Source organism: Salmo trutta, chromosome 15 (genome assembly GCF_901001165.1).
Source record: "Salmo trutta chromosome 15, fSalTru1.1, whole genome shotgun sequence".
Taxonomy (NCBI): Eukaryota; Metazoa; Chordata; class Actinopteri; order Salmoniformes; family Salmonidae; genus Salmo; species Salmo trutta.
This window is the reverse complement of record NC_042971.1, coordinates 45,078,033-45,090,776: the sequence shown is the minus strand read 5'-3', so window position 1 is coordinate 45,090,776 and position 12,744 is coordinate 45,078,033. Positions and strand designations below refer to the sequence as shown.

Below are 12,744 nucleotides of genomic sequence, written 5' to 3'. Positions count from 1 at the left end.
AAGGGCATGCATACTATACTGTGGTATAGTAAAAGTTAGCACATGAAATAGCATACTGCATAAGGGGAGTACCAAAACACAGTGATATAGGGGAGGTGCATGCAAGCAGGTGAGGAAATGTGGCTAGGATGGAAGAAATTATGTAGTAAAACTTGTAAAATTGCAATTGTAAAAAAACACACAACCCTTCCCAAACCCCCACAGAGAGAGAGAGAGAGAGAGAGAGAGAGAGAGAGAGAGAGAGAGTGCAAGGGAGCAGCCCCAGTATTAAAGAGGCCAGCGTTAAATAGATTATCATGTCCCTGTTTCACTGTGTCTGATCTGTACTGATGATGATAGGGCTGAGGATGGGGATGGCTGACTAGTACTAAGTGGAATTATTATTATTTTTAAATAACTTTAGCACTTTCAGCACATCTTCCCTCACTCTGTCTTCTTGTTGTCACTCACTCCCTCTCTCCCTGGGTGGGAATCAAGTCAGTGGAGGTTAATGCATTTTTTGTGTACTGCTGCCTGCCCTTTCAATAGCAGAGGTTGACAAAAGGGCTGTGAAGGCCAACTGCGATCAAGTTGGACTGGAAAGATCAATGGAGCCACCAAGCATCACCACCAAACAATATTACTACTATCAAAAAGGCACACTGGTTTTAATGAGCATACAGTGCCTTCACTGGCATAACACAGTTTCTCTGGATTCCCCTGCAAGGTCTGGACCCCCCTTTAAATAAAATAAAACATTTACAGTGAGGGAAAAAAGTATTTGATCCCCTGCTGATTTTGTACGTTTGCCCACTGACAAAGAAATGATCAGTCTATAATTTTAATGGTAGGTTAATTTGAACAGTGAGAGACAGAATAACAACAAAAAAATCCAGAAAAACGCATGTCAAAAATGTTATAAAATGATTTGCATTTTAATGAAGGAAAAAAGTATTTGACCCCTCTGCAAAACATGACTTAGTACTTGGTGGCAAAACCCTTTCTGGCAATCACAGAGGTCAGGTTTCTTGTAGTTGGCCACCAGGTTTGCACACATCTCAGGAGGGATTTTGTGCCACTCCTCTTTGCAGATCTTCTCCAAGTCATTAAGGTTTCGAGGCTGACGTTTGGCAACTAGAACCTTCAGCTCCCTCCACAGATTTTCTATGTGATTAAGGTCTGGAGACTGGCTAGGCCACTCCAGGACCTTAATGTGCTTCTTCTTGAGCCACTCCTTTGTTGCCTTGGCTGTGTATTTGGGGCATTGTCATGCTAGAATACCCACCCACGACCCATTTTCAATGCCCTGGCTGAGGGAAGGAGGTTCTCACCCTTGATTTGACAGTACATGGTCCCGTCCATCGTCCCTTTGATGCGGTGAAGTTGTCCTGTCCCCTTAGTAGAAAAACACCCCCAAAGCATAATGTTTCCACCTCCATGTTTGACGGTGGGGATGGTGTTCTTGGGGTCACAGCATTCCTCCTCCTCCAAACACGGCGAGTTGAGTTGATGCCAAAGAGCTCCATTTTGGTCTCATCTGACCACAACACTTTCACCCAGTTGTCCTTTGAATCATTCAGATGTTCACTGGCAAACTTCAGACGGGCATGTATATGTACTTTCTTGAGCAGGGGGACCTTGCGGGCACTGCAGGATTTCAGTCCTTCACGGCGTAGTGTGTTACCAATTGTTTTCTTGGTGACTATGGTCCCAGCTGCCTTGAGATCATTGACAAGATCCTCCTGTGTAGTTCTGGGTTGATTCCTCACCGTTCTCATGATCATTGCAACTCCACGAGGTGAGATCTTGCATGGAGCCCCAGGCCGAGGGAGATTGACAATTATTTTGTGTTTCTTCCATTTGCGAATAATCGCACCAACTGTTGTCACCTTCGCGATGGTCTTGTAGCCCATTCCAGCCGTGTCTAGGTCTACAATCTTGTCCCTGACATCCTTGGAGAGCTCTTTGGTCTTGGCCATGGTGGAGAGTTTAGAATCTGATTGATTGCTTCTGTGGACAGGTGTCTTTTATACAGGTAACAAACTGAGATTAGGAGCACTCCCTTTAAGAGTGTGCTCCTAATCTCAGCTCGTTACCTGTATAAAAGACACCTGGGAGCCAGAAATCTTTCTGATTGAGAGGGGGTCAAATACTTATTTCCCTCTTTAAAATGCAAATCAATGTACAACATTTTTGACATGCGTTTTTCTGGATTTTTTTGTTGTTATTCTGTCTCTCACTGTTCAAATAAACCTACCATTAAAATTATAGACGGATCATTTCTTTGTCAGTGGGCAAACGTACAAAATCAGCAGTGGATCAAATACTTTTTTCCCTCACTGTATGTATAGACTACTGATCACTGTCCATAGGTCTGAAATTGTGACGTCTATGCGGCTGCATGCCTATCGAACCGATGATAGGCTTTCTGTGATGCCAGGGCTTAGCTTAGCTTTAGCTAATAGATACATGTTTATTGGTAGGCCTATTTGGTCGTCATTTTCTCATGTTAAGCCTAACATTTCACGAAGGTCTACATGGTGTCAGAATGCTGCAATTTTTATATTGCCGGCTGGTGGCAAATTCAAACATTGCAGATTGTAAAATAAATGTTTGATGCAACAGCATACTAATCAGCTAGATTGTTTTAACTGTCCCGTATAGGCTACCTGAACCTGAATGACATGAGCCGTCCTCGCGCTCTCTCCCAGCTTGGATAGAAAGTTGTGCGTAAAACCAGTCCATTGATGCCAAATAATACAATCAGTCCACCCTCAAAACACTAGCTTACTAGGGATTGTTTCATTATGCAGTGTACTATCTATAGCTATATACCGTATTTAGCTGCTATTTATTAACTTGTTATAAAAATGACACATCAAATAGCCAAACAATGAGGAAAAAAGTAGTCGGCTTGAGGATAAATTCAGCCACTATTTATTGTTGAACTCAGCGGATTTTGTCTGGCTATTGGGCTACAATATTCAAGGTAAATTAAATCAAATTAAATTAAATCCAACTTGAGAGACTCCCCTGGTCTTCTGAAGTTCTCCTTTTTTGTGAGCAAATGTTTCAACCACTGCCTGTAGGCCCAGGTTGCGGAACCGACTGTTTTATATATTGAGTATTACCAACCTAGACAGTCTTTTCTGAGACATTGCGCTGCACACAATTTAAACTTAGCCTTCAATGATGCATGCCAATATATAACATAGATAAGGGACTGTTGATGTTGCAACCACACAATTTAAGCACTGGTTCACTAGTATGAACGAAATCGCAAACAGCTTTTTTTGTTCAAGCCCCAAGAACTGTTGTCTGCTAAAGATGATAATTTGTTTGCATCTGTCAATTTATTGGTTGCCCAGTATTCAGACGAGCTGTCACCAGAGCTTCCTATACAGTGAATCTCTTTCCGTAATGTGTTGAGGCTGGCAATTAAGGAGAATGAGAGGATTAATTAAAGATGTTGCAGAACTGCTGTATTTCAAGCACAACTCCCTTCTGCCCAGTTTCCCTGATGTTGCTACGGCAATCAAACAGTTTTTACCATCCCTATAACTGTCGCTTCTGTGGAGAGATCATTTTCTAATCTGAAACGTATAAATAACTACCTAAGAACCATTAGGCTCTCGGTCTGATATGTGCCTTTCAACATCTGAGTAAGCTCCACTCATTGCACTGGCACCATCGTAGACTTGACCACGGCATTTGTTCACCGATATCCCCTCATACTTATAATCAGTTTATTTTAAATGTTTCAGTCACATTCCTGAAGCACAAGAAACAAACACTTAGCCTCCTAGCACATATGGAAATGAAAACGTTTTATTAATTACTTTTTGGAGGGTTAATGTCAAAATAATAAACAATTATTATAATAATTTACATCAATGATAGGCGCATGACCCCCCAGAGCTCATCGGCCCCTGTCTTGCGGGGGTGTCCGGTACGCCAGTGAGTGCCTTCAGAAAGTATTCTCAACATATTTTGAGAATTGTATTACAAGGTGGGATTAAAATGTATTTAATTGTAAAAAATAAAAAAAAAATAAAAAATGTTAACGATCTACACAAAATACTCTGTAATGTCAAAGTGGAACAACAATTCTAACATTTGTAAAATATTTATGAAAATTGAAACCACAATATATCTTGATTACATAAGTATTCAACCTCCTGAGTCAATACATGTTAGAATCTCATTTGGCATTGATTACAGCTGTGAGTCTTTCTGGGTAAGTCTCTAAGAGCTTTGCACACCTTGATTGTACAATATTTTTCACATTATTATTTTTAGAATTCTTCAATCCCTGTCAAGTTGGTTGTTGATCATTGCTACACAGCCTTTTTCAAGTCTTGCTATAGATTTCAAGCCAATTTAAGTTAAAACTGTAACTAGGCCAGCCAGGAACATTAATTGTCATCTTGGTAAGCAACTCCAGTGTATATTTGGCCTTATGTTTTAGGTTATTGTCCTGCTGAAAGTTGAATTTGTCTCCTGGTGTCTGTTGGAAAGCAGACTGAACCAGGTTTTCCTCTAGGATTTAGCCTGTGCTGAGCTCTATTCAGTTTATTTCTATAAAACAAAAATTCCTTAGTCCTCGCTGATGACAAGCATACCCACAACATGGTGCAGCCACCACCATGCTTGAACATATGAAGAGTGGTACTCGGTGATGATTTACCCCAAATATAATGCTTTGTATTCAGGAAATAAAGTTATTTTCTCTGCCACATTTTTGCAGTTTTACTTTAGTGCCTTATTGCAAACCGGATGCATGTTTGGGAATATTTTTATTCTGTACAGGCTTCTTTCTTTTCCCTCTTTTAGGTCATTTAGGTTAGTATTGTGGAGTAACTACAATGTTGGCCCATCCTCAGTTTTCTCCTATAACAGCCATTAAACTCTGTAACTGTTTTAAAGTCACCATTGGCCATATGGTGAAATCTCTGAGCGGTTTCCTTCCTCTCCGGCAGCTGAGTTAGGAAGGCCCTCTGTGTCTTTGTAGTGACTGGGTGTATTTTTACACCATCCAAAGTGTAATTAAAAAATAACTTCAGCATGCTCAAAGGGATATTCAATGTCTGTTTTTTTTACCCATCTACCAATAGTTGCCCTTTTTGCGAGGCATTTGAAAACCTCTCTGATCTTTTTTGTTGAATCTGTGTTTGAAGTTCACTGCTCGACTGAGGGACCTTACAGATAATTGTATGTGTGGGGTAAAGAGACGAGGTAGTCATAAAAAAATCATGTTAAACACTATTATTGGACACAAGGTCCATGCAACTTATTATGTGACTTGTTAAGCACATTTTTACTCCTGAACTTATTTAGGCTTGTCATAACAAAGGGGTGAATGCTTATTGACTCAAGACATTTCAGCATTTCATTTTTTATTCATTTGTAATTCAACTTTGGCATTTTGGGGTATTGTGTGTAGGCCAATGACACACAATCTAAATTTGATATATTTTAAAATCAGGCTGTAACATTACAAGGGGTGTGAATAATTTCTGAAGGCACTGTACTGTATATAAAAACCTTTGTCTTTCCAAACTGTTATTAATTGAGGAGTTGATTGATTTGTTCATCAGCTGAATGTTTGGTTGGTCAGTTGTATGATCAATTTTAGGGATGCATGTTTGGTTGTTTCTCTTTTGAGAAATAAATGGGAAGACAGTTGTTTTATTGTCAACTGTCTGGTCAGTGTATGTTCTGATGTGTTCTGATGTGTTCCTCTGTCCTCCTCAGCTATCTGACTCTGGGCTGTACACCTGTGTGGCCACCAGCTCCAGTGGGGAGACCTCATGGAGTGCCTTCCTGGATGTCAGAGGTATAGTAACAATGTGTCCATTTGATTCTACACTCTTAGAAAAACAGGTGCTATCTAGAACCGAAAAGGGTTATTCGACTGTCCCCGTAGGAGAACGCTTATAACCATGTTGGGTTCCATGTAGAACCTTTTCCACAGATGGTTCTACATGGAACCCCGAATAGTCCCTGATTGGCAGATGAGTGGCAACCCCGATTAGAAGCACCTACTGCTAATCTGTCGTTCTTTACAAATGCTGTTTGGAATTAAAGAAAAGTGTACCTACACACTGAAGAAGGCTCTAAAGCCAAAACGTCTGTGTACACCATCCCTGAGGCAGTAAAAAAATGAAAAACATCGAACAATAAAGTAAGCTTTACAGTATGTAACATATTTTTGTGTGTGAACCCATTACACCTCTTTGTTTGTCTGAATTCACAGGTTTTACGCACCAGCCAAGCTTTTGGGAGAGCGCGATGGTTCTCTTTTGATTAACCACAATAGTTCTACCTGGAACCAAAAAGGGTTCTCCGACCTATGGGGACAGCCAAAGAACCCTTTTGGAACCATTTTTTCTAAGAGTGTACAGTACACACCATTGATTGAAGCCAATCAACCTGATGCGTTCGCTTCTCCTTCAATCTGCCTTGTCCATTTTGATTCATTTTGAAAGAACCTGTTCTCTTTTTCTCCATCTCAGAGTCCAGTGACCTCACAGACTCCATGTCCCACAATGCCAGTACCCTTCCAGGGCCTCCCTCCAAGCCAGAGGTCACTGATGTCACCAAGAGCACAGTCTCGTTGTCTTGGGAACCTGGGACCGAGGAGGGCTCCCCAATCTCTTCCTATGTCATTGAGGCCTTTGGGTATGTCTGGGAACCTTGGCCCTAAGAGAAGCTGCAGTAAATTACCCCAAACTTTCAGAGCAATGACAGATGTATGCATGTATGTGTGCATTAGGTTCACTGGCATGTTCAGGGCAAGCACATACATCCTAGGGCTTTGGCTGAATAGTCTGCATACAAGAATCATGTACAGTCCAACAAGGTTGATCAGAGTTTATTTGAACCACTAAAAAGTGTTTAAGTTTCAGACTAGAGTTGCCGATGTCTTGATGTTGCTAGTCAAATTAGCTAAGTGAAAAACAATAGGACTGCCATAGCTCCAGTATGGAATGTTATTCCCGTAATAACTTTTCTTGGCTTCACTAAATATCTTTCTCCTGTTTTCTCTGTGGGCAGTCAGCTGGTCAGCAACAGCTGGCAGACTGTGGCTGACCACGGGAAGACCACACAGTTCACGGTCAAGGACCTGCGACCCAACACGGTCTACCTGTTCATCATCAGGGCGGTCAATGCCCAGGGCCTCGGAGACCCCAGCCCCATGTCTGAGCCTGTCCGCACCCAAGGTACTGTACCCAACTAACCACTGTGTCTCAGTGTGCATCATGCCATTAGAACATTTTCATAAGGGTTTAATCGCAATTGGCATCATCCTCTTTCTTTCTCTCTCACTCTCTCCCACACATTCTCTCTTTCTCTTTCTCTGTCTCGCTCTCACTTTCTCTCTCTCTCTCTCTCTTTCTTTCTCTCTCTCTCTCTCTCTCTCTCTCTCTCTCTCTCTCTCTCTCTCTCACTTTCTCTCTCTTTCTCGTTCTCTCTCAGACATCAGCCCTCCGGTGCAGGGTGTCGACCATCGACGCGTCCAGAAGGAGCTGGGTGATGTGGTGGTCAGCATGCATAACCCTGTGGTCATCAGCTCCACCTCTGTCCAGGTCACATGGACTGTGAGTACTATTGATAGGAATCTATACTGTCAATTGTTTTTATTATTGCATATCGACAGAATTACAGTTGACAGTTTGAGCATCTGTTGACCATCTGTAGTGGGACTCAACAAACACACTGTAACTTAAGATTTAGACTTGCAGAGCCCAATTATTAATTTATGTATAGATGTCACAATGAGGAACTAGTATGAGTAGGTTTGGTATGAACAAGGATGCTTTGTGTCTGTGGTGAGTTATTATTCTCACTGAATCAAACAGGCAGTATAGAACCTGAAGAGCTGAGTAGCGAGAGAGATGAGCCTTGTACAGCGTTAGGATTGTTCAGGAACAGAGCTAGTTCCAAGCCTTTGCTTATCTCCAAGCTTCATACACATTTTGAGTTTAGTTTTTCACACATAAAGTGTCACCCACTGTCTGTTCTCAGTTGGCACACACACATGCATAAACACACGCACGCACACACGTGTGCGCACACACACAGTGCAAGTGTCTGAGACGGGTGGACGTGGAGTCCAGGGACAGCTGGTGTTCCATCAATCTGTGATTGTTTGGGGTGACGCAGCAATTAAGACAAATGTTTCTCACTGAGTCAAATAGATCACCATTAGCGGCAACATGTTGTGTTCTCTCTTTTGGATGCGGTTTGCAGTCAGCTCTTTATCTGGAGGTTATTAATATTTTCCCTTCTGCATTCTGGAGAGCACTGCTTAATGACAGAGGCTCTTCCATTCCTCACACAAGTACACATACATCAGTGGCGGTCGGTGACATTTAGGATGAGGGAGGACAATTTTTAATTTTATGAGCATCTTTTTCTATTACAGCATATCGGATGACTGTCATTCATGTTCTAATCAAATGGCCACCCGGACTATTTACATTGAACCACCTCCCCCCCTTTTGTTTTTACACTGCTGTTACTCACTGTTTATTATCTACGCATAGTCACTTTACAAATTACCTCGATTAACCTGTACACGGTTACCCCGTGTATATAGCCTCGTTATTGTCATGTACATTTATTGTGTTACTTTTTTTTTTTTTTTTTTTTTTTTTTTACTTTAGTTTATTTAGTCAATATTTTATTAGCTCTTTCTTGAACTGCATTGTTGGTTATTAAGGTCTTGTAAGTAAGCATTTCACGGGAAGGTCTACGCCTGTTGTATTCGGCGCATGTGACAAATAACATTGGTATGATTTGACCCAGCTCAATGTAAAATCGATAGGTTTAGGCTACTACAAGATATTCAAATTTTCCCTATACCTATCATTAGGTTGCTACAACCTAGCATATGAATTAAAGTTTACAATTTAGGTGCACAGGTAGAGAGAACATTTTTAGTAATCTAGGTGACAGACAGTGACACATGCAATACCGCCTTGCACACTCTAGCTGATGTAGGGTGTAATCATTATCGGTGGAGTGAATACACCCCTGATCACACGCAAACACAGTTCACTTTCATAGCAGCCACATACAAACAGCATGATCGTTTAGCTTGTTGTAGAATTCCTTCTAGCATCTACGCGCTCTCCTCCTCTAACCTTTTCCCTTCGCATGTGGACTGCAGTGTACAACACATCAGTTGTCTGTGACCAGGCAAAAAAAACTTCCCAGGCCAAACCTTCATAACATAACAACTACACACAGCCTACATAGTTGTCACCATATTAGCTAATGTTATAGCTAGTCAACATACTCTAGCCGTTAGAACTAACGCGTTAGTAAACCCGCTACAATCAAGCAGTAAATTAATAAAACCAAAATCTTACCTTAACTTGGAAGCGTTCCAGTGTTGGATAGCCATAGCCAGCTAGCTAACATAGCATCCCTCTCTGTTTGAGTAGGCTAAACTAGCTACCTGCATTCGCTAGGTAAGTGAAGGTGAAAAAAAGTACAATGAAATATAGCTTTCGCACTCTCTCTCTCCCGCTCTCTTGCTTCTCCTTCCTTTTAGAATAAATTAATTTGTTCAAAACTGTTCCAACTATTCTCCTTCTCTCTCTTTGAGTCAGCTACTCACCACATTTTATGCACTGCAGTCTTAGCTGTAGCTTATGCTTCCAGTACTAGATTAATTATCTGATCATTTGATTGGGTGGACAACATAGGTTGGAGGACGTCCTCTTGAAGTTGTCACAATTACTGTGTAAGTCAATGGAAGAGGATAAGAACCATGAGCCTCCTAGGTTTTGTATTGATGTCAATGTACCCAGAGCTGTCCTCCGGGAACACCATGGTGCTACCCTGCAAAGTGCTGTTGAGGCTACTGTAGACCTTCATTGCAAAACAGTGTGTTATAATCTATTATTTGGTGACGTGAATATATTTAGTATAGTTTTATCTAAAAAGGGTAACTTTTGTAATGTTTTAATATTTTTCTTTTTATACCATTCACTGAAGATGATGGTCCTCCCCTTCCTCCACTGAGGAGCCTCCACTGACATACATACACATGCACACACACATACACCCATGCACTCCATATGCTTCAGCACTGTATGCACCAGTGCCTTGATGTCATTTTAACATTATTTGGTATCTGGTTCTCTTCGAGAAAGGGATTTGCATAGTGCTGCATAGCACCATTGTTTTGTTTAGCAGATGGTACACTAGTTCATAACATGGCTTATTCAAGGGAACAATCCAAAATATCATTCAATTGAAATTACACTTTGAGATACCATCTACCATCTTCAGTTAGTTCCATGATAATATTTCTAGTATGTAATTACATTGTGACACAGGCCAGATTAAGTCTCAGAATAAGCGTAGGTTTTTATTCTTCACAAATACTATTATTGTCAAGCAAAACCCTTCTCCTAACATACCCTAGCATACCTGTCCTATAAGACAAGGGAAAATTAAACAGAATGGGCTTGTTTATGATATTTACTCCCACTATGGCTGCATCTAGATGGATCAAGCAGTTCTATTACAGGTAAGGGAGGGAGGGGAGGGGAAAGAGAGAGTGTGGGGGCGGACGTTCATAAGCTTTTAGATTCACAAATCATATCGTTAAATGAAATGCAAGCAGGCAACCGTAGAGGCAGAGCATCAGCAGCACGTTTCCATGATTTATTTGGACTGGGCTGACGGTAAACAGCTGCTTTATTTGCCCTGTAAAAGCTTTTGCTTGCTTCTGCCCCTGTTAACAAGCCATTACTCTGAGTTATGTTGCACACTCCATCCCAAGACCCCACCACTGCAACTTTCCCCCTCCATAGTAACGCGATTTGTTTACAGAAAAGGATAACGTGGGGTTTTAATCCACTCTGTCAGGGTGTAAGAGCTTCGTAGCTCTCTGTTTTGCTGGTTTGGTTCGCATGTGGTGTATTTAAATGGGCAGGAAGTAGTTACTATGAATCAAAGTTGATATGATTTAGCTTATGTTGAAGAATACATTTTCTTATATCATCATTGAAAAATTCCTTAAAAAATCTCCAATATATACGTCTGCCTCCTTTTCTCTCCTTCAGGTGGAGAAACCTTCGCAGTTTATCCAGGGCTATCGTGTTCTGTACAGGCAGACGTCAGGCCTGCCCTCCCCGGGGGCCTGGCAGGTGCAGGACGTGAAGATCCCCTCAGAGAGAGACGTGGCTCTGTCTGGCCTGAAGAAGGGTGTTGTCTATGAGATAAAAGTCCGTCCGTACTTCAACGAGTTCCAGGGAGCAGACAGTGAATCAATGACCGCACGCACCTTGGAGGAAGGTAAAGGAACTTTACCGACTCAATATGTGTAGTGATGCAACATATATTGCCAACTGTGCAGGAGGTAATATTTTCACTGTCAGAAACTCCTGAAATTGTTTTACCTCAATGCTACTTGTTTGCTACATCAGGTAATGGCCACATACTGTACCTAGAAGCTGATACAGAATGTCATTACACACACTAGCTTTAAGCACCAGCTGTCAGAGCAGCTCACAGATCCCTGCACCTGTACATAGCCCATCTGTAAACAGCCCATCTATCTACCTCATCCCCATACTGTATTTATTTATTTATCTTGCTCCTTTGCACCCCAGTATCTCTACTTGCACATTCATCTTCTGCACATCTACCATTCCAGTGTTTAATTGCTATATTGTAATTACTTTGCCACCATGGCCTATGTATTGCCTTAACTCCCTTATCTTACCTCATTTGCACTCACTGTATATATACTTTTTTGTTTTCTTTTTTTCTACTGTATTATTGACTGTATGTTTTGTTTATTCCATGTGCAACTCTGTGTTGTTGTATGTGTCGAATTGCTATGCTTTATCCTGGCCAGGTCGCAGTTGCAAATGAGAACTTGTTCTCAACTACCCTACCTGGTTAAATGAAGGTGAAATAAAAAAATAAATCAAACACACACAAACTCTCTCTGCAGACATACACACTCAAGAGAAGGGGGGGTGGTGGGGGGGCTGTTTCCTGTGACACCAGCTCAACCCTCTTCCTGCTTCTCTCCCTGTACCTCTCCCTGTCCCTCTCTCTACTCTCCCTGGACACCTGCTGTCACCTGCCATGCCCCTGTTGCATACAACATTCATGCTGTGACTTTATGATTTTACCTCCCTCCCTCCACCCCTTCTCTTTCTTTCTGTCTTTCTTTCTGTCTTTCTTTCTTTCTTTCTTTCTTTCTTTCTTTCTTTCTGTCTTTCTTTCTTTCTTTCTTTCTTTCTTTCTGTCTTTCTTTCTTTCTTTCTTTCTTTCTGTCTTTCTTTCTTTCTTTCTTTCTTTCTTTCTGTCTTTCTTTCTGTCTTTCTTTCTTTCTTTCTTTCTTTCTGTCTTTCTTTCTTTCTTTCTGTCTTTCTTTCTTTCTTTCTTTCTTTCTGTCTTTCTTTCTTTCTTTCTTTCTGTCTTTCTCTCTCGTCACCTCTCCCCCTTTCCATCATATACATGCATAAATGAAAAGTTACTTAAGTTAAATCAAACATTGATGTCAGTCAGAGATTTGAACAGAAGCTCAAGTTACACAGGTGTCTCAGGTTAAGATTCAGCCCTCTGTGAACGGTTGATTAATTGGGTTGCTTTTTATTCCTTGTGTACGTTAACACAATTAGGCCCACCCAGTAGCTGTTCTCCACGTCCCCTGCTCTGGGAATGTTCAGTTTGTCCCTCTCTAGCCTTCATGTATATATCTACCTCAAATACCTCGTACCTCTGCACATT

The 12,744-nt window shown here is 41.3% G+C and overlaps 1 protein-coding gene across 5 annotated transcripts in view; it reads left to right on the top strand.

The window, feature by feature from the left end:
- Positions 1 to 12,744, top strand: part of LOC115149138 (roundabout homolog 2) — a 232,842-nt gene that overhangs the window by 200,296 nt on the left and 19,802 nt on the right. For all 5 annotated transcript variants that reach the window (XM_029691691.1, XM_029691689.1, XM_029691690.1 and 2 more), the window contains 5 exons: positions 5,734 to 5,815; positions 6,495 to 6,660; positions 7,036 to 7,202; positions 7,459 to 7,580; positions 11,064 to 11,295. In XM_029691691.1, coding sequence (XP_029547551.1) covers positions 5,734 to 5,815; positions 6,495 to 6,660; positions 7,036 to 7,202; positions 7,459 to 7,580; positions 11,064 to 11,295 — 769 coding nt within the window. The remainder of the gene's footprint in view (positions 1 to 5,733; positions 5,816 to 6,494; positions 6,661 to 7,035; positions 7,203 to 7,458; positions 7,581 to 11,063; positions 11,296 to 12,744) is intronic.